At 35.3% G+C, this 21637-nt stretch overlaps 1 protein-coding gene across 4 annotated transcripts; it reads left to right on the top strand.

The window, feature by feature from the left end:
• The first annotated feature begins 4707 nt into the window (after positions 1 to 4707).
• Positions 4708 to 15669, top strand: LOC123527113 (uncharacterized). Of its 4 annotated transcripts, none has more exons than XM_045306399.2 (5): positions 4708 to 4812; positions 7330 to 8002; positions 11084 to 11242; positions 11654 to 11849; positions 12572 to 15669. In XM_045306399.2, the coding sequence occupies exons 2-5, from the start codon at positions 7526 to 7528 to the stop codon at positions 15238 to 15240; spliced, it is 3501 nt and encodes a 1166-aa protein (XP_045162334.2). In that variant the 5' UTR covers positions 4708 to 4812; positions 7330 to 7525; the 3' UTR covers positions 15241 to 15669. The 4 variants fall into 4 exon arrangements, with proteins under 4 accessions (XP_045162334.2, XP_045162331.2, XP_045162335.2 ...); XM_045306396.2 differs by lacking the exon at positions 4708 to 4812 and adding an exon at positions 5293 to 6261; XM_045306400.2 differs by lacking the exon at positions 4708 to 4812 and adding an exon at positions 6649 to 6991.
• Positions 15670 to 21637: the final 5968 nt, after the last annotated feature.

Raw genomic sequence — 21637 nt, 5'->3', positions numbered from 1 at the left:
AATTACGAAAGCGTGTGAAAATTACGCACGCGCAGGTTAAAGGGGAAGCTTGGCGAATGTCAGGCAGAAGTGTGAAAAACTTTGTAAACACAAGCCATCCCGGCAAAAATTGTCTGTTCGACTGAATAGATGTAATTATCACTGTAATTAAGCCGAGGGGACCACCAAATGAGTTCGAGAGTTCGAATTATCGAAGTTCGAGCGATCCGAGGTAGAACTATATAGAATAAAGAAGGAATAAATTCGGGACCGGGCGACGAGTTCGAGCGATCCCGGGTGTTCGGAAGATCCGAGTTCGAGCCATTAAAGTTCAATTGTATTATTTTATGGTGAGCAACCTTTTCGAAAGCGTTAGCAAAGTGCATTTACATAATTGTAAGTTTTCTGGAATTTCTCTAGAATCTCGAAGACCTCTTGTGTAAAAGTTATAAGTTTTTTTTTTTCACAGATAAGTTCTGAATTGAAACAATATTGGTTATGACTGAATAGATCATATCTGTCAAAGTAGGACGTGATGTTAGAAACTAAAATATGTTCCATCATTTCACAGGCAATGCATGTTAAGGATATAGACCTATAGTTGCTAGCCTCGGATTTTCGGTCTTCCTTGTATACTGGATCGAAGCGACTGCATTCTCCCATCTACTGGAGCTTGACCAGTTTTAAGCGATTTTTTGAATATATTTTTATATTACTGGAGCTGTCCTTTGCAATAAGTATCAACAAGTTCATTGTCTAAATATCTTAGTTGTTTTGTGACAATATAAGTATGAACTTGATACACCGTTTTAACTCTGGATCTTTCCATTTCAGCGTAAGGCTCACTTTCATTGTCCGTTATTATAATAACACTTGCTGGACTGAGTTCACTGTTTTCAGTCTTATACTGTCCAAAATCAGAATCTTTTAACGATTCCAATGAGGCGTTCATAAAAGCCTCTCATCCACGGAGCTATCTCAACTATGAAACACACTGGAACAGAGAGCTGTTTTGTAGACATTATCTATTTCAGTGTACATTGTGAGTCGGAGAACAGTTTCATCATATCTACTGCTATTCCTTTTTGATTTTGCACGAGCTTTATAACCAAACAATTCAAATTTTCGTAGTACAATAAGGGCCAAGCCTTTGATACATGCATATCAGAGAAATGTTGCAAATGCTCATCAAATAATAATACATAAACTGCAATCCCAAAGCGACAGCTCTATAAGTATTTAAGAAAAAACTGATCTAAACAAAACTCTTATCCAAGAAATGCATTTTTTGGTGCAAAAAAGTGATGTTATTCTGACAAGAATGATAGTGAGGGTTGTGTTTTTGCCTCCTTACTAACCTATTGATTATATGTGCATATTTGTTTAACGTTTACAACTATTTTGACAATGTCTGTGCAAAAGAGATCACTTTAGATATTTTTTTTTGCATTTAAATTGAAAACAAAAGATACTTTAAGGAGAGAAAGTATATAGCATTCATACACCACATTGACTGATAAGCCTTATTAGGCTGAATATTGACCTGATCTTACTGTTTTTTATATATTTGTAATGTTTTTGTTTATATTGTTTTTATAATAAATAATAAATATATATGTATCTCTGAAGAAAGGATTGTAAAACTTATCAGAAGTTACATGTTGTCATACTTTTTTCCTAGTAAAATCTCATATTATAATGGCAATGATTATCCTCTTAAAAATTTTCTTAAAGTATCACTTAAACTATAAGTGTCACTCGAGTAAAGAAAATTGTAAACAAATAAATTTTGCTTCCGAAATCTAGCAGTTTATATAGTGAATGGTTATTCATTTCATAACAATCACGTTGTCAGTTGTTATTGTAAGGTTTTCAAATAATGAAGAACGGGGCAAGGGACACTAAATATGAAAATTCCACAAATCTGCGTTGATACCAGTGCGAAAAAAAAATCATAAAAAATCCAATTTTGAGATATTCCAGGGAAGTGATACAAATGAGTAAAACTCAGGTTTCAAGACACTATACATTTTGAGGCAAAAATGGCCCAAAATGATGCACACCTTGCGTGACCTGTATCGTATTATCTGCAAACGACTGATCTAAAATGTATATATATGTATTTTTAAAGCATGTGATCAGACGAAAATAATGATGGGAAGAAAAGTGTTCATAAGCGTTTTCCAAATTTAAGCTGAATCTCGATGGCTGGACGACTGTTTCCATTTCGCATGACTTCCGTTACCTCAGGTAAGATTTTAGACCCGGCCGTCTACACGGAGCTAGGAAAATCGATTCAAGAATAAAACAAGTCAAATGGTTTATCGCGGCCAGAAATTTGTACAAACCGGACAGAAATTGCGAAATTGTCATTTGTGCAGGAAAGAAGCGTTTACCATAATGTCCAGTACTGGACAGGTATAGTGACCATGCACGGACACAGCCAATTTTCTCAGAGGGGGTCCGATCAAACCCTGCCCCCCCCCACCCTGGAAATTTTGAAATTTAGCTCTTCATTTTTTGCATTCTGGGACAGTTTTATGGACTAACCTGTTAAATTTGGGAAAATGATAAAATCAAGCTTTCTTGAAGGTAAAATTCTTAGTTTCTTTTAGATAAATCATATGAATTATGTCGGGGTCGTATGTAGCAGCAGCCGCATATACTTTACATGCAGTCCTAATGTTGCCTTTTTCGAAAAACATTTTCTTTCCTTCTTGTCTTCTTTCTTTTTTTAAAGATTTTCCAAAGGGGGTCCGGACCCCCGGTCCCCGCCCCGCCCCCCTCTGGATCCGCGCATGGTGACATATCATGCTTTCTGTTTATGCAGATAAACTTGTGTTTGGTTAAATTTCAACAGAGCACAATTGTCTGAACAGTGTACAAACTCATTACTGTTTTTTCAGGCAAGTATGGAAAAAAGTGGTAGACAATGAAAGCAGTAACATTTTTATTAAAAAAAAAACAACAATGAGACAAACATTTCCATCATCTTTGGACGGTTCAAAAATCCCATGTTAAACATACGATAAAGCCCGAAACGCGTTAAAATGTTCCGAATGTAAATCGGGTGAAGAAGGCGCTCTATGTATAGAGTTAGATTATGCGTCTAGATACTGTACCAGAGGGGTCGGTCAATTGTGGGTTATTGATTAAACTGGGCGAGTCTGCTTACTTATTACTTGAGGATGAAAAAAACGTGTGTTTTAAATGTTGCTCTTAAACAAGGGTGGCGGTTGAACTACTAAAAGTACAACAACAGTTAATTCACAACAAATCGTACGGTATGTTTTATAATCAGTAGAAGCTAGTCGTATTTACGCTGATGAGACCTGTTTCACCCATAAGTAAAGAATTTACAGGTCCATCATGAAATATTTTCCCCAGCGCGCATATACTTTACCTATTCAATATGATCGCGGCCTCCCTGGCCGCGATCAATTATTTTATTAAGTTGAATATAGAATTAATGCCTTTGAAGTACATCTACCTATTATATTTCAGTAACGTACCCGGCCCACAATGCAAAACTGGCCCCTGCCACTTAAACGGAACTTGTTACTTAAATAGTTGTTGTGACAAGGATGTCAGAGGTACCTTATCGAGGAGATGGTCAGCTCTAGATCTGTAACAGTCGCATAATGATATTGCCAGAGTGGAAAATGGTTTGACGTTTGAAAGTGTTCCGATTAAAACTGTAGAACATCTTTGTATTATTGTTTAGTTGATAAATTGTATATTTCAAGTTTCATTTATATATGATTGTATACATATACAGATTTCCTGAAATGCATTGTTTTAAAGCTATTTTGTCTCAAACGTCTCTTTTCGAAGAAACGTGTTAAAAAATGTCGAAAGTACACTATTTTTTTTAGAAAAAAAGATTTTCCTAATATCCTTAGGACACCGGGCACATTTTTATGCAATCTCGCCAGACATATGTATGTTTTTGACAACACAGAAAATGACGTCACTCGGCCTTCAGCTATTTCAGGAAGTAAAGAAAATGAAAGTAGACATGCAAAAATTGAAAACGAAAGTCGCCTTTGGATTGGTCGATAGTCAGGGGTCACGCGCAGGGGTCACCCCGTCAAAATGTATGCGCGTGGACTTCTTCTTCTTTTTGCTAATGGGGAGTCAATTTTCAGCATTTTCTAACGATTTGAAAATACCTGGGCTTTAGCATGACATGTCAGCTTTTCATCTACGAAAAAATATTTGAACTCGAAATAAACACAAATCCCACAGGGGTCCGTAACGGAGCAAGGGTACATAGAGATTTTTGGAACTTCGTCTGTCCTTTTCGATGTTGTCTGAAAGTGTCAGTATAAGCCTCGGATATAAGATATTTCCGTACTTGAGAGCTGCCGACCTAGACATTTCAGAAATATTTTCAAAATGAATTTCGTATCGAATAAATGTCATGGAAAAATAAAGGAATCTGCTTATAATATCGTTGCCTAAAAGAGCACAAACAGAAATCGATAAGGGGGTCATATATGTCCCATGTATATTTCTTGCTTTAATGAATTCATTATACACAAATTGAGATAGGGGCTTAAATATTCAAATTAGGCATAGTATTGCATAATGGAATCTTTTTATATAGCACAAGGCTGAAACAAAAACTTTAGGAAACTTATTTTCTGAACCAAATTGCTTACACAATTCATTTAAAAAAAGAGACAGTTGTATAAATACGCATTACCCACAATCATGCAATGTAGTAATTACTATAAATAGACTCTGATTTATTCCCTACGTATTAAAACTGAGGCGTCTACAGGACTGGAGAAAAAAATGGGAATGATCTTTGCTTATTATAACACTAAGGTATGAAATAATTATGCTTTTGATTTGTAAGTATAAGTTTAAAATTAATATATGATCTTACGTTTTTGACTTGTATGTGTAAGTTAATTTTGTGATGTTAATGTGAAAAACAGTTTTCTGTATTCGCTTTTAATATACATTCTATACTTGTCTTGTGGCTTGAGCACAACCTTTAGTTATGTCAAAGTACAATATTTAGTTCAATGCATTTTATACACACAGACCGTACACATTTTCGCCTTGCCTGTCGATAACATACGTTACACTATTCCTTCTCGCTATTTATTAGTCATCAGATGCTAGAAGCAACACAAGGCTAAGGGAATATTGAGATGTGTTTCTGGAGCATAATTTTCTGTAGAATGTTAAAATAACTATTTCTTAGCTTGTATAAAGATGACAACTCAACGGAAATTGAAGCAGGGGAGATGCATACATAAAGAGGAATGGGATTGCAGAAAAGATACAGCAAAGTACACTAAACCGGTCACCATTAAAGTGTGTTTTGAAGTGTTTTTTGTTGTCACTTGAAGTTAAACAGCACGTGCATTTTGAACTATAGTAAAATAAACATTTTACATAAGATGCAAATGAAACAAATATCAAAGCTTCGAAAAAGAACGAAAATCCAGCTTTTATATCATTTGCGTGTACAGTGTCAAACAGTGTATTTGACTATACTTTCGGTTTCGTAGCTTGACTACTCGAAGCATGGGTAAGGCTGTTGTACACGATTTAATCGGCGTTGTTTTCATTTCAAAGTTGTTTACCGTGCAGCTTAGTTTCACTGTATCTTTTTTACTATTGTCTTTTCTATCATCAAACCGTGAAAAGGGTAAATAATTTGGTCTTGGTAAGGGACATATATCATTTGGTTAATGGTCAGGAACCATAAAGTTCGAGGTTAATCGTCTTATGTTGTTTCATAGTAACATTTATATCCACTTCTCAATTTATATACCCCCACACTCATTACGACACCTCCCGTCTCTCCCAAATTTTAGCTTTTACTTTCCTTACACTAACTGATATCTGATATGTAACACAGAGTAATCACTAAATAGTTGACATATGCTGGTATGACCAAAACATCTCAACAACATAATATTTATTGGCTACTGTCCAAGCAATTACAAACATGAATCATTATGAATTATACTTGACTTTTTTGTACGTCCTATGGATTTTTATCAACGAACATTACTGTATAAATAGTTAATGTGAGATTACAAACGGGAATGTGATAATTGTTTTAATATATTTACTCACTTAAAGGATGGAGGTTAAAGGATAAAAACCGACATGCTGTGTATATCTGCCGTAAATCGGAGACAAACTTGAAATTATCGTGCGTTGTGCACTTTTCTGTCGATAATTAAATCAAATCTGGGGTGAAAAAGCAACTGAGCTTTAGAATGAACGGGATGATTGTATGCCCCCAAGTTTATTGTAAGTATCTTTTAACATTCCTAAAATGGCTTTTCAGATTTTAAGTGCCAAAGTGACTAATGCAGTGAGAAGAAAGCTAGCTGAAATAATTTAAAGAAAAATGATAAAAGTCAATCAGGTTAAGCCACATTCCGCAAACGTGTCACACAAAATTAATGCACTCCGTGCGCCGACCCCACCCCCCCATTAATTATCACATTTGCTAATGTATTTTAACGTAACATGTCATTTCACATAACGTTTTTCTCTTTGGAATAGATTATAGTATTTATTTGAGAGAATTATTTCTGGATAAAAAATTGTACTTTATTTTCGTTGTGTTTACATGCAGTTCCTGTTCATCACTTCCAGGTTCAAAGCATTGGCGAATAAAATACACATTAACCAAGTGGCTAACCTATTGTTTTAGTCTAAACGCAATATTTATCTGTGCCGTATGATCTGGCATATATCCTAGCTTTACGTGCTGGAATACTATGCTATTGATATTCCAAGCTAAATGCTGATAATATTGTACTGCGTTTAGCAAAGTAATACCATCTGTTGTCTAAGTAACAAATTATGCCAGAAATCGAAACTGAGAGGAATTCACATATACAAATAATACTTTATTGAAGGAACGTTTTTATGTATTTCAGTCGTATTTATTTGAAGGAATATTTCAATATTTATTTGAATGGAATTTAAATTGGAAATAAGTGCATTGTATCGCTTTAATGGGTTATCACAGGTCATAGGATCGTGTGCAATACTAGTATATTACCTAAATATTTGAATAATTTATTTGCTATGTAGTAGGGTTTTTAATTTGCGTGTACATATTTTTATTGTCTATGTAAATCTTTAAATATGAACTTACGCCTGAATGAATTTGAATTGAATTGAATTGTAAAATTGTTCATCTATAAGACGTAAAATGTATTCGTTTTGTTGTATTTATTTGAAGCAAGTACTTTTAATTTCAGTTTTTGTTCTGATATTGTTAAGGAAACAAACTTGTCTGTTGTTTGTATTAACATTTTAAAATGAATACTGTTATAAAGGAACTGTTACCATTTTTACTTCTAGGACAGACATATGGTATGGACATCTGTTTGAACTATCGGTTGAAAGAAGGGTTTTATTATGAAAGGCGAAATTGAGTGGTGTTTATCTTCGAATTCACACGCAAATATGAGGTGGATATCGGTCGAAAGGAGCTGTGTGTATCCTTGAACATTGCAATCTAGATACCTAGATTGATAACATTATAGTGTTACAAGTGATGGCTTCTAAACTAACACATATTTCTGATAACAAATTTAACAATTGGATAAAGGCTGGATTGGCCATACTGATAACTAAAGAAGGTGTACAACCTTTTGTTGAAGATGAAATACATAATTTTCAAATAAATTGTTTAAGGGATATTCGGCAGTGGAATAACTTGCAGGAAGGTGAAACGTGTACAGTATGTTCTATGAAAGACCTAATGTCAAAGAACTACCGCTGTCCCAATAACATTTGTAATAACTTCAAAGATAAAATACAACAAGCTCACCAATATCAAGGACCCTCATTTAAGAACACCGACGTTTCAGAATGGTGTACCAATCCTTGGGAAGTTGCTAAATGCTACATGCCTCGAGATGGGTATAAAGAAGTAAAGAGTGCGGCGAAAACAGACTTTAATGGCATCATGAATGTAGTCATCAATCACTTGGAGGTCAGTTCGAAAATCAGCCTTCAAGCCTTTGAAAAGGTAGATACTACAATTTACTTACTTTTTCTGTTTTCCTTCATTAGTAACATTTCGATTAAAGGATGTTATAATTTCAATAACGAGTGCTTTTTAAACATTTTACTGTAACAAAGGCCAATATCTATTAAACCCATTACCAATCGCCCATTATGAATCAGCCGAATTTGATATTCAGTATTGCCCAACAGCTGTTATTTACGTTACGGTCTATGTATTATGATTGAAGCTAAATTCGTTTTGAAAAACAGTGCATTTTGACGATCACGACGGAGTGTATTTGATTGTATGTTTGGTTTATTGTTTTAGTTACATATTTCGGCAGCCAGTTTACCGAACAAGTTCTCCGTGATACTTTTCTTAAAGAAACATCTTCTCGGCAAGTTCTTGATGTTTTAATATCAGATGTTGGACAATAACCATGAATAATTGATCATTATATTAAGTAAATATGCACGTCGTCCAAACGCGGAACGTACCTGGTGTAAAATTGGTGCTCTACATCTTTTAGCTCATTTAGCAATCTATGAAGTTTCAAAGACTTGTGTATAGGGAATATTAGGTTACTGTCTTTTTTAATTTAAGTTTTTCCGCCAAGTAAATTTGAAAATTCCTCAAATTTGCGTTCATACCAGTGCGATAAAATCATAAAAAATTCCAAATTTGGGATATGTCAGAGAAGTGTAAAGCGGATGTATTGTGTAACAAAACTAAAGATTCTTCTTATAATTTAGTTGTTTATTATACTACACAGGAAGCAAACTGGATTCCATAATGTATGACGCACAGTTGTCAACTGCCATGTTTACTAATTAAAAGGACCAGCGAATATTTGTGATAGGCGGGGGAAACAAACAATAAAAAAATAATTAGAATACCGAAAAGAATTTTCGAAATGCTGATTCACTGGTAATTCACGAAAGCAGAGGTGTCTTTTGTGGTGACAAAAGATCAGTTATATAAAATATTTTATAATTATAGTAACTGTTGACATGTTTTGTGTATATCTATTAATCATAAGATATTAGCTCGTAATGAGGAGCTTGCCAGATAGTATATAAGGCCAGAAATTCAGCACACAAAACAGAGCGATCCAAGGCACGAGAGATGCCGCATGTCGAATTTATTATATTGAAACTGGTTGAATTTATGTCGTAGAACTTGAAGAACGAAATAGAAATACTTGAAAAATAAAAGTATAGAAAATATAGACTGGTTGTTGGCTTTAATTTATACGGCAGCTAAGCTACAATTGCATATACTTAGCACTTCATGATGTAACATTTTCAGCCTGCCGATTCCGTTGTTTATATGATAAAACATGTAAAACTCCGGTTTTAGGACACTAAAGTTTGAGGCAAAAATGGCCAAAAAAGCACACCTTGTGCGACCTGTGCCGTTTTATCTGCAAATGACTGACCTAAAAGATCTGTATATCTTTAAACCATATGACCAGACAAAAAGATTGGTGGTAGAAAAAGTCTCTCATAACCTTTTACTTTGTAGGGCAATATTTGCCTCAAAATTTAGTTTCGTTTTTACCATAGAAACAACGAAATCGACAGGCTAAAAATGTCTTATGTTGAAGTGCTACGTATATGCAAAACATTCACTCTACACTTCCTTAGAATTTCTCGAAATTGGATTTTTTATGATTTATTTTCGCATTGGTATCAACGCAAATTTGTGGAAATTGGTCTACATAAGTGAAATCAGCCAAAATTAAATTTCGAAAGAACTCTTAATTTCGCGAGGTTTTGCATAGTTTGGAACCTCTTGTTTGACATTTTAAACTTTCAGAGGACTTAAAACGCTAATTGACGGTACAGCAACTCAGTACTAGTATACACCCATACGATTTCTTTAATTCTAAAATACTACCACCATTAACAGTGTTTTAATACCGTAAAATATCTTTTTAATTATCTTAAACCCACGTAGCATGCTATTGAAAACCATTTTATCTGGTTTAATTTGCAAAAATATGTAAAAGTTTAGAAATCTTAAAGTGGCAGGGGTCAGTTTCGTATTGTGGCCTGTGTATATTTTTTGATAAAATAGGCGTATTTTAAAGGCATTGATATTCGACTGGTTATTAATGACGTTTATAGAACTAAGAATTCCTACGAACGAGTAATTATTGTGTAAAATAAATAAATGCTTGATGCTTGATTCGATTTTCCTAGCTCCGTGTAGACGGCCGTGTCTAAAAACTTTAAACTTATCATGTTCATTTATTTCTTTTCCAGAGTCTTTCACCGAAAAGTGTGAATGTGTGTTTTCAGGTTTAGAGTATTTTTCAACATTTTTTTCAGTCCTATAAACGACGGTGTCTCTTTGTAGCAGTGAGCAAAATTCTCATCTTTATTGTGCTGGCTCACTGGAGTATCATGCCTTAGACACGCGATCTGATATCTTACGACATCACCTCATAATGACACAGGGCTGAACAGTCCTAGAACTATACTTTTAACGCTGAGTGCCAAGCGAAGTTTCTACTATGGCAATTAATTTAAGTGTTACGGAACTAGGAAACGAACCCATGACCTTCCGCACTTGAAAAAAGCACTCTACTGTTAGGCTTCTGAGGCGGATCACTGTATAATAACCAGCGTATAACCTGCGTTTATATTAAAATATCGACAACTATTCAATAAATATATACGAAGTTAATTTCAGAGACGAGTTATAGTTGACATATTCATAAATATGGATGTGAATAATTATTCAAAATTGAAAAGTTAATTATACCTTTAGCCATCTTAAAACTGAACACAGAGAGTGTTGACGTAATGCTTTGTCGTGAAGACACGTAGGTGAATGTTTATAAATGTTCATACTGTTTACAGCTTAGGCTTTTGTGTGATATTCCCAAGTTCTGAGTGTGTGCTTATAAATGAATAATAGTAGGGTGGAAGCGAACGCCTTGTGATTATTTGGTTTAAACAATACTGTTTATATATTTTCAACAAAACATGTTTTTATGTTCTCCCTACATGACTTTTCCTTTATGTACATGTGATTTCGTGTTTTATTATGTTTATTTATGCAACTAGTTTAAAGAGAGAAAAAAATTATTTTCAGGGTAGAGAAGTCAGCAATGCGATCAGACATTCACCAACTCTTGAAATCGATGACGAAGACTTACAAAAACATTTTGACGTCTTTGAAAATATACTGACTGACCAAGGCTATTTAGCATCTTGCACCTGTGCTCAAAATGCGCTTGATAAACTTTTAAAGGTGATCAGTTAGCTTATTTTCCCCTAATTTGAAGCTTTGTGTGGTGTGTGTAGTGTTGAACAAATGTAAATGATTTTTACATACAATACAATGTTAGAACAGTTTTCCTATCTAGTCCAGATTACATGCATGAATTATACAGAATGACTTATTGTAATAGCCTAATTTTCTCTAAAAATGCATTTCCTATCTTATTCAAAACGCATTCATGAGTTTGCAAATATATCTTTACAGACTATGATATATTGTACCATATTGTCATAATCTATCCAGTCTGATATTTAGTGCGAAGAGTAACGCGCATTAACAAAATGAACGATTTCAAAAATATATGAAATTGTAAGATATGTTTGATAGACCATAATATATTTTGAAAATATAAGTTTATGCGATTTGTTACACCTATTACAGCTTCGGAAAAATGCACATGATATTGAAAAAGACTGCATCATAAAGATCCTTGATGAGAAACAGGTTGCCGAAACAAACGAGCTTATCTTGCAATTATTAAAAGATACTAAACAAGGCCTCATTGACAAAACACCACAAACACAGATATCTGTACGAACATTAGAAACAACGCTGTCGTATGTGACAAAACTTGCAGGTAAGGGGAGAATAGTTAGCAGATAGAATAATCCATGCTTTAAAACACAAAGTGCAATTAAAATCATCTATAAGAAAATCGAAAGAGCAAAAATAGCAGCGAATGTAAATACGAGGCGCTGTTTTACAGTCGCCACAAAAATACTTATAGCCAGCAGTTGCTTTTACTGTGTCTTTTAATAGGAGGTAATTTATTAAAAAGGACAATGACCTTCACATCTCAATAACTGGTTTAAGAGCAAATCATGTTATATAGTGTCAATGAATGGACAAGAAAGAATAACAACACTGAGTCTAGATATGGGGTAACTTTTTACGACCGCAAATCAAAATGTATCTCGTAGTAAGTATGAGTATTTTGTTTTGTTTGCTTTGCGTTTAACGCCTTTTTTCAACAGTATTTAAGTTTTGTAACGGCGGGCAGTTAACCTAACCAGTGTTCCTGGATTCTGTACCAGTACAAACCTGTTCTCCGCAAGTAACCGCCAACTTCTCCACTTAAATTAGCGGTGGAGGACGAATGATTTGAGACATAATGTCTTTTATCAAATCGTCACAGACAACAATACGCCTCGCCCAGGGCTCGAACTCGCGACTCCGCGATCCGTAGATCTGTGCTCTCCCTATTGAGGTAAGCGGATGGGCACAAGTGTGAGCAAGTAAGGGCATTGACGTTCACATGCAAACGACAGGATTTAAACTATATTTTTTCTTAACTTCCAGCTTTGAAAGAAGACCTCATTACGTTCTACGAAGAAGTATATAGCAATATTCCAATTTCACCTCTTGTGTCGGAGAACGACGTTCCAGTAGCAGACTTTTACGTTCAACAAAAGATGACCCAAGTAGAATACAACGTAAAAGGAAAGCATACAAGCCATCGAACTAATGTTGATACATACGAAGCGATGTTTATGAATGGCTCAAAACTATGCCGCAACATATTAATCGTGGCAAAAGCAGGCGCCGGGAAAACAACCTTCGCAAAGAGACTCTGTAACGTTTGGTGTTTCGCAAAAAGCCGTGGAGTAAAAGAGCCGCAAAATTTATCAGAGTCTGCAGTAACCACACTTAATAGATTTGATATCGTTTGCCTTTTGTTACTGCGAGACGTTCAAGGGAACGAATGCGACATTGATGAAATGATTCAAAATCAAATAATAAATAATTTGTCACGATCACCGGACTATGATGATGCATTCCTTAAAAAGGTTTTCCACCACCAGACTTGCCTGGTCATTTTAGATGGGCTAGACGAATGGTCACATCCAAAGTCTTCAAAATGTCCGAATGTCAAACCTATACCACATCACAAATCTCGCCCAATGTGTACAATACTTTCTACAACAAGACCTTGGAAAATGTTTGAATCTGGAATATGTAATAGCATGATTGATAAGTGTATTGAATTAGGAGAGTTTGATGACTCTTCTTCTGACATTCTGATCAGTAATGTTATAGGTACTTGTACAGATGCACAGGCAATTGAAAAGAGAGAAACGAAGGACTTTAAGAGTCAGATACAAAAACACAACCTTGACTGGTTAATATCTACGCCAGTGATACTCATTCAGTTAATATGTCTCTGGCTAGACAATAAAACTTTGGGAGAGTCCAAGTGTCAGATATACAGTAATATAATCGATTTCCTTTTAGAACGTGCAGAAGAAAAATACAAACAGGGAAAAGTTACCATAACTTCTGTAGATCAGAGTGAAGGAGAAAAACTCTTTGAACAATTCAGCTGTTTAAGACAAAAGGAATTCTGTAAGAAATACAACTCCTTACTTGTTGCAGTGGGCAAACTTGCCTTCAAAGCTTTATGCAGTGAAACACGGGAACGTTCTCTCGTCTTTGAGTCAACGTTGGTAATGAAAACTCTTTCAAATGAAGAACTGCATAATTGCTTGCAAATTGGAATTCTGACTGAAAACAAAACAAATCATTTATCTGTACGTGAGATAAATTTTTCCTTTATACACAAGACATTTCAAGAGTATTTTTGTGCCCTTTACATCGCAACAATAGAAAACAAAACCTGTACCAGTGATGTCTTAAAGCAATGTCAGTCCATCGAATCGATTCTTGAACTTTCGGGTGTATTTGTTTTTCTGAGTGGAGTATGCCCTAAAGTTTTAAACAATATGTATGTCAATTTGGCTGAAATCATTTCCAATGACAAGATTTGCCAAGATTTCAGACGTAAAGTTTGTACATCAATTAACTGGAACACGTTTTACAAAATATTGAAGGATCTCCAAGATATGTATATTGATTGCATCAAAGAGTCGGAAGCTGAAAACACTGAATCTATGAACATTATCCAGGAAGATTTCGTCATCGATGGAGATTGTTGTAAGGAAAGTTACGGCGAGCATTTAAAAGAACTAGTTGGCATGAACAAAGACAAAATGAAATCTGTAAAAATATACTATAAACCAGGAACTGTGATAAGCTCTTATATTGACGACTTCACTTTGATTGGTGTAAAACATTTAGACAAACTTGAAATGATCGTTGACAAACTAAATGATGGGGACTTAGATTTGCTTTTATCGGGCTCGACCAACACCTTGAAATGCTTATCGGTTTGCAAGGATATAGGAAGCCAGATTGACCCACCATGTGAATCGTTATCAGACAGTTGTGTCAGAACCATTCAGCAGATGTCAAATCTTGAGGCAATTATGCTTGAATGTTTTACAATAGATCATGAACTGCTGCATAACCTGTTTAGTTTCCTCGAGGAAAAAAGAAAAATGACAGAGATTTGTCTAGGATATATCAAATGCCGTGATCACGATTGTCACTGTACTGGTTTCTCACTAGATCTTTCAATGCACTCCAGTCTCACCATGCTTGAAATAGGCAGTGTGCCGCTATCAGATGTTAAACTAAACACACATTCCTTACATGAATGTCGAGTTGGACATTTCGATTCTGAAAATGTATTGCCAGCTGTTCTCTGCTGCTTAAAGGAAGCGCCGGGTCTGCAGTCATTGATGTGTTTTGGAATAAGTCGTCCTGGCGAAGTAGAAGCTGTACTTAAAACCTTGCCTTCACTAGAAAAATTACGTGTTCTTGTAATGAAACGTATTAATGTTGGTGACCATGCCTTAGACATTCAGACACATTTAGAGCATATCAAAATGAGCAGCGTGCAGATGTCAAGTTCAGTATTTGCCTCGATTGTGAATGAAGCCGAGGATCATCCACAATCATTAACATGTGAGTTTCTGTCATGTGAAATTATCCCAGAAGAGGAGTACAATAAAATAAAGGGATACATAGATGATTCAGAAATAGTTGACATATCGTATGAGGGAAAAGAAACGAACAAAACAATCAAAATAAAATTCACTTCGAAAACAAAACCATCTCTTGAGACATAAATCCAGAGAGTTACGAAAATGAAACCAGAGAATGTGGACTGATATTAAATGCTGATTTCCTAGCTGTGCAACATGATATCACATTGACCAGAAAATATAAATTATCAGAGGCAGAATCTAATTTTTCTGTTAAATGTCACATGGTCTTTGTATTATATACACAGTCATTATCAATAGTAATCAACGCAGTCTATCTTTACTGTGTTTGAATAACAGTTTATGAGTGTGGAGTGAAAGGCGTTTTGAAATGTCTGACTTTTTACACTGCTGTCCTCTATGCTAATGCAACGTGTTCTGGGACGTGTTCTAGGTAAGATATGACAGTCATTAAAGAAACCGTGTATGTTAAAGTTTCTTATATCTTAGTTTTAAATTAAACCTAATGTTTTCGGATTGCATTTGTACTGAAAAAAGCTTTTGTTGATCTTATCTGTGTTATTATGATTATTTTTCCCTTGTTTACAAAAAGCACTAACAATTTTATTGAACGATGACTCACATTTCTGAACGCTTTATGTAACCACAGAGTAAGAGTCAATCTCGACAATAATGTAATGGCCTATTCTGTTTATACCATAATCATATGAATATAAACTTTGTAGAAGAAATAAATGGCTTACATTGGACAATGTAGAACAACTACGTGAACTAAAATGTTCTTTAAGATCCCTAGCAAAGTTGTATTGCATTTCTTAACGTATAAGAGGAAATCGAACTGCACGGTTACTGCGCAAGTGTGAGGTATTTAGCCACTTGTATTACTTGAACCTCTAGTCACTCTTAACTTTTAGCCTGATGACCGCAGATGATTCTGCTTTTATGACCGGTGAAGACGGACGTGTAGGCTGAACATGGTCTACACTGTCTGCTATTCAGTCAGTAAATTTTCAGTGAACACCCCTTCGAAATATAATTCGTATTGCCCAAATTGAATGTTGGTCCATATTAGAAATTTAGCAGGCTAAAGGTTAATAACTACAATTTTGCGACTAAGAATGCAATATATTGAGAGAACTAGAAACAGACCTTTGCTACACTTATTTGAAGGACTCAGGCGGCTTATTGCTTAACCGTAGTAAATTTGGAAGCGATTTCGTGCGATTCGAGAAACTTTTATTGACTTAAAACAGATAGGTTTAGTCACGATGCTTAATCTAAGGCACTAATTTTATTGTCCAACTCGAGTGATTAAATGATCATAGTATTAAAAAATCTAAATGAGCCGAACACATCAACCTAGACCAAACTATTGAATTGCCGTTTTCATTTGAGATTTGTAATCCTTAATCAAGCCACAGTTAAGTTTTAATACTTATAAATATTCTAATGCAACATGTATACCTACAGTTTTGCGCATGAATTAGGATAGCTTGTGTTGTACCAGTCGGTGCTGACATTGTTATTTTTGGATAATCTCATCCGAAGTTATCAAATTTGTTGAGATACATCAAAAGGTTTGTCTTTCATGCACTAGGTTTCTGTACAAGCTAGGTTATTTAAGTCCAAAGATGTAGCATTTCTCCACCAGTTCTTATCAGATTTGTGCATAATGCTTATCAGGTCTAATGCAAGCATGAATATGGACATGTATTGTTATAAGTATGTATATTCTTGAGAAATTAGTGTCTACCCCTTCCCCTTTTTACACTTTCTATATAAATCAGATCTTAGTCTGGTAAGAGTATAGATCAATTCTTGTTTCTGCTAGCTCACCTGTCACGTAGTGGCAAGGTGAGCTTTTGTGATCGCCCTTCGTCATTCGTCCGTCGGAGTCCGTCGTCCGTCCACAATTTCTTGTGCACATGATAGAGACCACATTTTGCAATCAATGTTTATCAGACTTGCACACAACTTGTATTGGCTAAATATCTCAGTTTCATTCGAACACTAGCCAGATTCCATTATGGGTTCAAGAGTTATGGCCTCTTAAATTGAAAAAACACGGTAGAAACCACATTGTGCAATATATTTTATTCAAACCTGCACACAACTTGTATTGCATAATATACCGATTCCTTAGAAAACCTGGCCAGATCAATCATGGGTCCCAGAGTTATGGCCACTTAATGGGCCATAATTTGCTATTTAGTCTTCTGAAGCTATATAGAGACTTCATTTATAGTTTGATTTGATACATACTTGCAAAATATCTCTAACAACAAAAGATCTTGGATTCCATGATAAATCAGTCAGATCCAGTCATGAGTTCCGGAGTTACTGCTCCTGATTTACCCATGAAAGAGCCACAATTTGTTAATTTTTACCTTGTGAACACGATAGAAGTGGCATTTTTGGTTCTAGAGTTACTGACCCTGAAAGGGGTAAACTTTTCTATTTTGGCCCTTTCAGTCATATAGAGGTTTCGTTTATGCTTTGATTTGATATAAAACCTTGCACAGAATGTTCATCTTGATGATCCCTAGGCCAAGTGCGAAACTGGATCATGTTGGGTCAAAAACTAGGTCACCAATTCAAATCAAAGGAAAAGCTTTTTAACACCATTGAGGTTACATTTATGCCCATATCTTCATGAAATTTAGTCAGAATCTTTATCTTGATGATTTCTAGGCCAAGTTTGAAACTGAGCCACCTAGTCAAATCAAAGGAAAAGCTTGTTAACATTCTTGAGGACACATTTATGACACAATCCTCATGAAACTTGGTTAGAATGTTTATCTTGATGATTCTTAGGCCAAATTCGAAACTGGGTCATATGGAGTCAAAAACTGTGTTACCACACAAATCAAAAGAAAATCGAAACTTGGTCATGTGAGGTAAAATACCAGGCCACCACTCAAATCAAAGGAAAATCTTGTTAACACTGTAGAGGCCACATTTCGTGGAGTTAATGCAGAAAGGAGATAAGTGCCTTCTGTATTCATATACAGATGTCTCCTTTCTGCATTAACCCCACGATCTATGATCCTATCTTCATGAAACATGGTCAGAATGTTTATTTGAAGATTCTAAGGCCAAGATTAACAGATGAGCGATATAGGATCATCATGACCCTGTTGTTTGGTTAAACGTCACACCAACACATTTGTAGGTCATATGGCAACTTTCTATCTTTGATGGTGGAGAAGACCATTATTTCATTACAGGTGGCGGGGGCATCTGGTGTTAAAACACGACTTTCCATTAGCAAGCTGGATTTTTTCTGACACGAAGAATTCAACGCTCCGAGTGAGGCCCGGGTCGACATCTGTGAGGGGTAAATAATTTGAAGTTAGCGACCTCAACCACTGTACCACGGAGGCCCCTAATCCAAAATCCGTTTCAATTCATACATACATGCGTGCGAGCGTACGTCCGTCCGTCCAATGAATATAATATACAGACCTGCTTGGTCATCTTGGAAAATGTACATCAGCATCACTGCGTTCGTTTAAAGTAAGGTTCATTGAAATAAAACCCAGCCCGATGAAGCACATAAAGCAAGACTCGCTGCGTAACGACCAACTGCCAAATAATACTCAAGAACAACATGACAGCTTTATCGAATAAAGGATATATAGGATGACGCGTACGGTTATGACAGTTATTAAAGTTTCATTATTTAGTAGACTTTGGTTCAATTATAAAAACAAACCTGTCACACATTCACTCGCGCATGAGTTTATAAATATAAAGAATCATGTCTGAAAATGTCTGTCGAATATACGCATAGACAACAGAGGAAGTAACATTGCATCTTGAATTACACTGAATCAGACTTTGGCAGAATTGACACTGACGTCGAAACTAAAACAAAAGACCTGCTGTTCAGCGTATAATACTAGACCAGAGACAGATTTTTCTCCTAAATAAACACACAGATAGCACTTTTAAAGACAAACATGCGAACACTACTGACACAAACAATGGATTTGTGTACGGTGACGAAAACTAATCAAAGTATTAATTTCTTGTGGACTTTGTCCTCCTCTTTTCAAGCGAGAGTGTACGTTGGTAATTTTCGTAGCTAAAAATTCCGATGCCAGCTCATCATCACAAAACAGAACTTGAAGTACTTACAAGAACTCAACCAAAGGTTGGCAATATCAACGCCCGCAGAAGAGAATGGTATCAGCGTTCATGACACATCTCGATACTATGGAACAGGAAGTTGAATGAAACTTCGATTGGACAATGGTATAACCAGAATGCGCGTGGAAGCAGAAGAGTCAGTGCTATATTTGTGGCAACCAAATCACGCTTTGGATATTGCAGATGTCGGAATTTGAAGGAAAATGCGTAGGTGAGAATGTAAAAAAGAAAAAGTGGAAACTCCACAGATCGTTCAACACGACAAAAACGAAAATGTTGCAGGCTCGGTTTGATTGAGCCTGTTCATGGACGGTAGTGGAATTCCATGCTACCGTCCACGCCCTCTAGTCCCGGGTTGAGCAGAACTTAACATTTACACATGCTAAAAGTACAAAAAGCAATTTAGAGACATCCGCAGGTGTAAGACAATTGTTTTGAAATGTAAAGCGACATTCTTTCAGTTAAAAAAATACGAGTAAAATTATTACAATATAAATTTCTAAATATTCCTATTATAATGATTTACCTGAAATACTAAAAAGAAAATTCTGGGAAAAGGAGTTGTGTCCATGTATCTTGCGGACTTGTTATTCGTTCAAGTTAGCTTAATGGAGCTAATATTAAAAGATTGTTATCACGTGCTCTTTTTTTTTCTAAATTATACGTAACAATGTTCTGGTACTTAATAAAACTTTTTGAAGTTTAAATCTGATACCTAGTACTTACCAGACTTGAAATGTTATGCAAGCAAGCATCATGATTGTTTTCTCTGGACCAAACTAAAGCTTTCAACCGCTTTGACTAGGACATGTGCCTAAAATGTTTGAGTTTCGTCAGGAAATAAGCAAGCGAGCAAAAATTCTCCTTAAATTTCAAAGTGAGCTTGTGAGAAACAACCCAAATTACAAATAGTGTACAAGAGGAAAAGAATTTTTGATTCAAGAGATATAATCTACTATGCTATCTTTACGACGTTATATGCTTAGTAATTTCCCCTTATTCACCGAATAGGAAAGATAATGAAGAGTGGATTATCTGTAATAACGTAATTCGTCGCGCATTCGGTAATCTATGGTTTGACAATTAAATTGTTCTTTGATGCTGTACAATACGAAATGTATGCGTCGTTTTTAAACATAAATTTCAGTTGACTGGTATATGTGATTACTGCGAAATTTCTAGATTTGCCATTTTGTTTCATATCTTATAGTGGTTGTTTATAGAGATTAAGTATCATTATCTATATCGTTGGAAACAGAAAGGATGCCCTCATCTACCGGTTTAATGATTCAATTAATTAAATTTTGTGTTTACTTTCATTTAATGACATATTTAGAAAAAATGAACGAGAGTTTCTCTGTAGTTCTTACAAATTGAATAAACCATTTGTATTGTGCTTTTTTTAACCTGTCAAATGTAGTCCTGGTGTAGTAAACGCATTGTACCATGGTTTGTTAGAGAGCGCCAACTGGCCTGGTACATCTGTCTTCAGCTCTCTAGGTTTTGTTTCGGGGTAACCTCTCCCCTAGATTCTAGCCAAAAAATCTACCGGGATCAGGGGTGACAATGTAGGCGGTGAACGCCAAGAAGAAGAAGAAGAAGAAGAAGAACCTGTCAAATGTGCATACATTATACGATATTATAATTTCGGTCCAACTTCGGTGCTATTCGTATGTTTTACGGAAAGAAATTTTGGTTAAGTGTCTAAATATCATTATCAGTATTGTAAGAGAAACACACACTCGTCGTTCGTATTTGTGGCTCAGTGGTTACAGCACATGGCTCGTATGCGGGAAATCGCTGGTTCGAGCCCATTAGCGAGAACATTTTTAATTTTCACTTTTAATTGTTTATATGATTTATATGACTCCGATGACAGCAGTACCGACACCGCGAGTGAAACTGAACGGTGAATTTAGCTAGTTGTAATTTATAATTATGAAATTTGCCGTGAAATGAACTGTGATAAAAATAGCATAAATAAGTATATATATATATACAAAAAATTCAAACTGATAATATTGTGATAAATATATATATATAAATGAGAAATTAAAAAAAAGAGATAAAAATAAAAAAAAAATACTTGTGAAAATACAATGAACGAAATACTGGATAAAAATGTACATGTACAAGGTGTTTATTGAAATTTGTGAAAAAAACAACAACAAAGACACTGAACGGTTTCGATCTTACGATCTCCAGGTTTCAGGCTATTAACAATGACCAATGAGCTATCGTGACTTGCGTACATCCGTATACACGCTTTAAATATAAACTACTTTATATGCTGGTTACTTTCCGTACACTGTACAGAATGTACCGAAAATCAACCGAAGATTAAAATAATCTGTGCACCGCCAATGTA

This window comes from Mercenaria mercenaria, chromosome 14, assembly GCF_021730395.1.
Source record: "Mercenaria mercenaria strain notata chromosome 14, MADL_Memer_1, whole genome shotgun sequence".
Classification (NCBI taxonomy): domain Eukaryota; kingdom Metazoa; phylum Mollusca; class Bivalvia; order Venerida; family Veneridae; genus Mercenaria; species Mercenaria mercenaria.
This window is presented reverse-complemented; position numbering and strand designations above follow the sequence as displayed.

What these genes read in the sequence shown, in the direction of transcription:
- LOC123527113 (XM_045306399.2), top strand. Translation starts at nt 7,526, where the DNA reads ATGGCTTCTAAACTAACACATATTTCTGATAACAAATTTAACAATTGG. An exon ending in CGCTTGATAAACTTTTAAAG is followed by an intron (nt 11,243 to 11,653) that starts GTGATCAGTTAG and finishes CACCTATTACAG; the next exon opens with CTTCGGAAAAATGCACATGA. An exon ending in GTATGTGACAAAACTTGCAG is followed by an intron (nt 11,850 to 12,571) that starts GTAAGGGGAGAA and finishes CTTAACTTCCAG; the next exon opens with CTTTGAAAGAAGACCTCATT.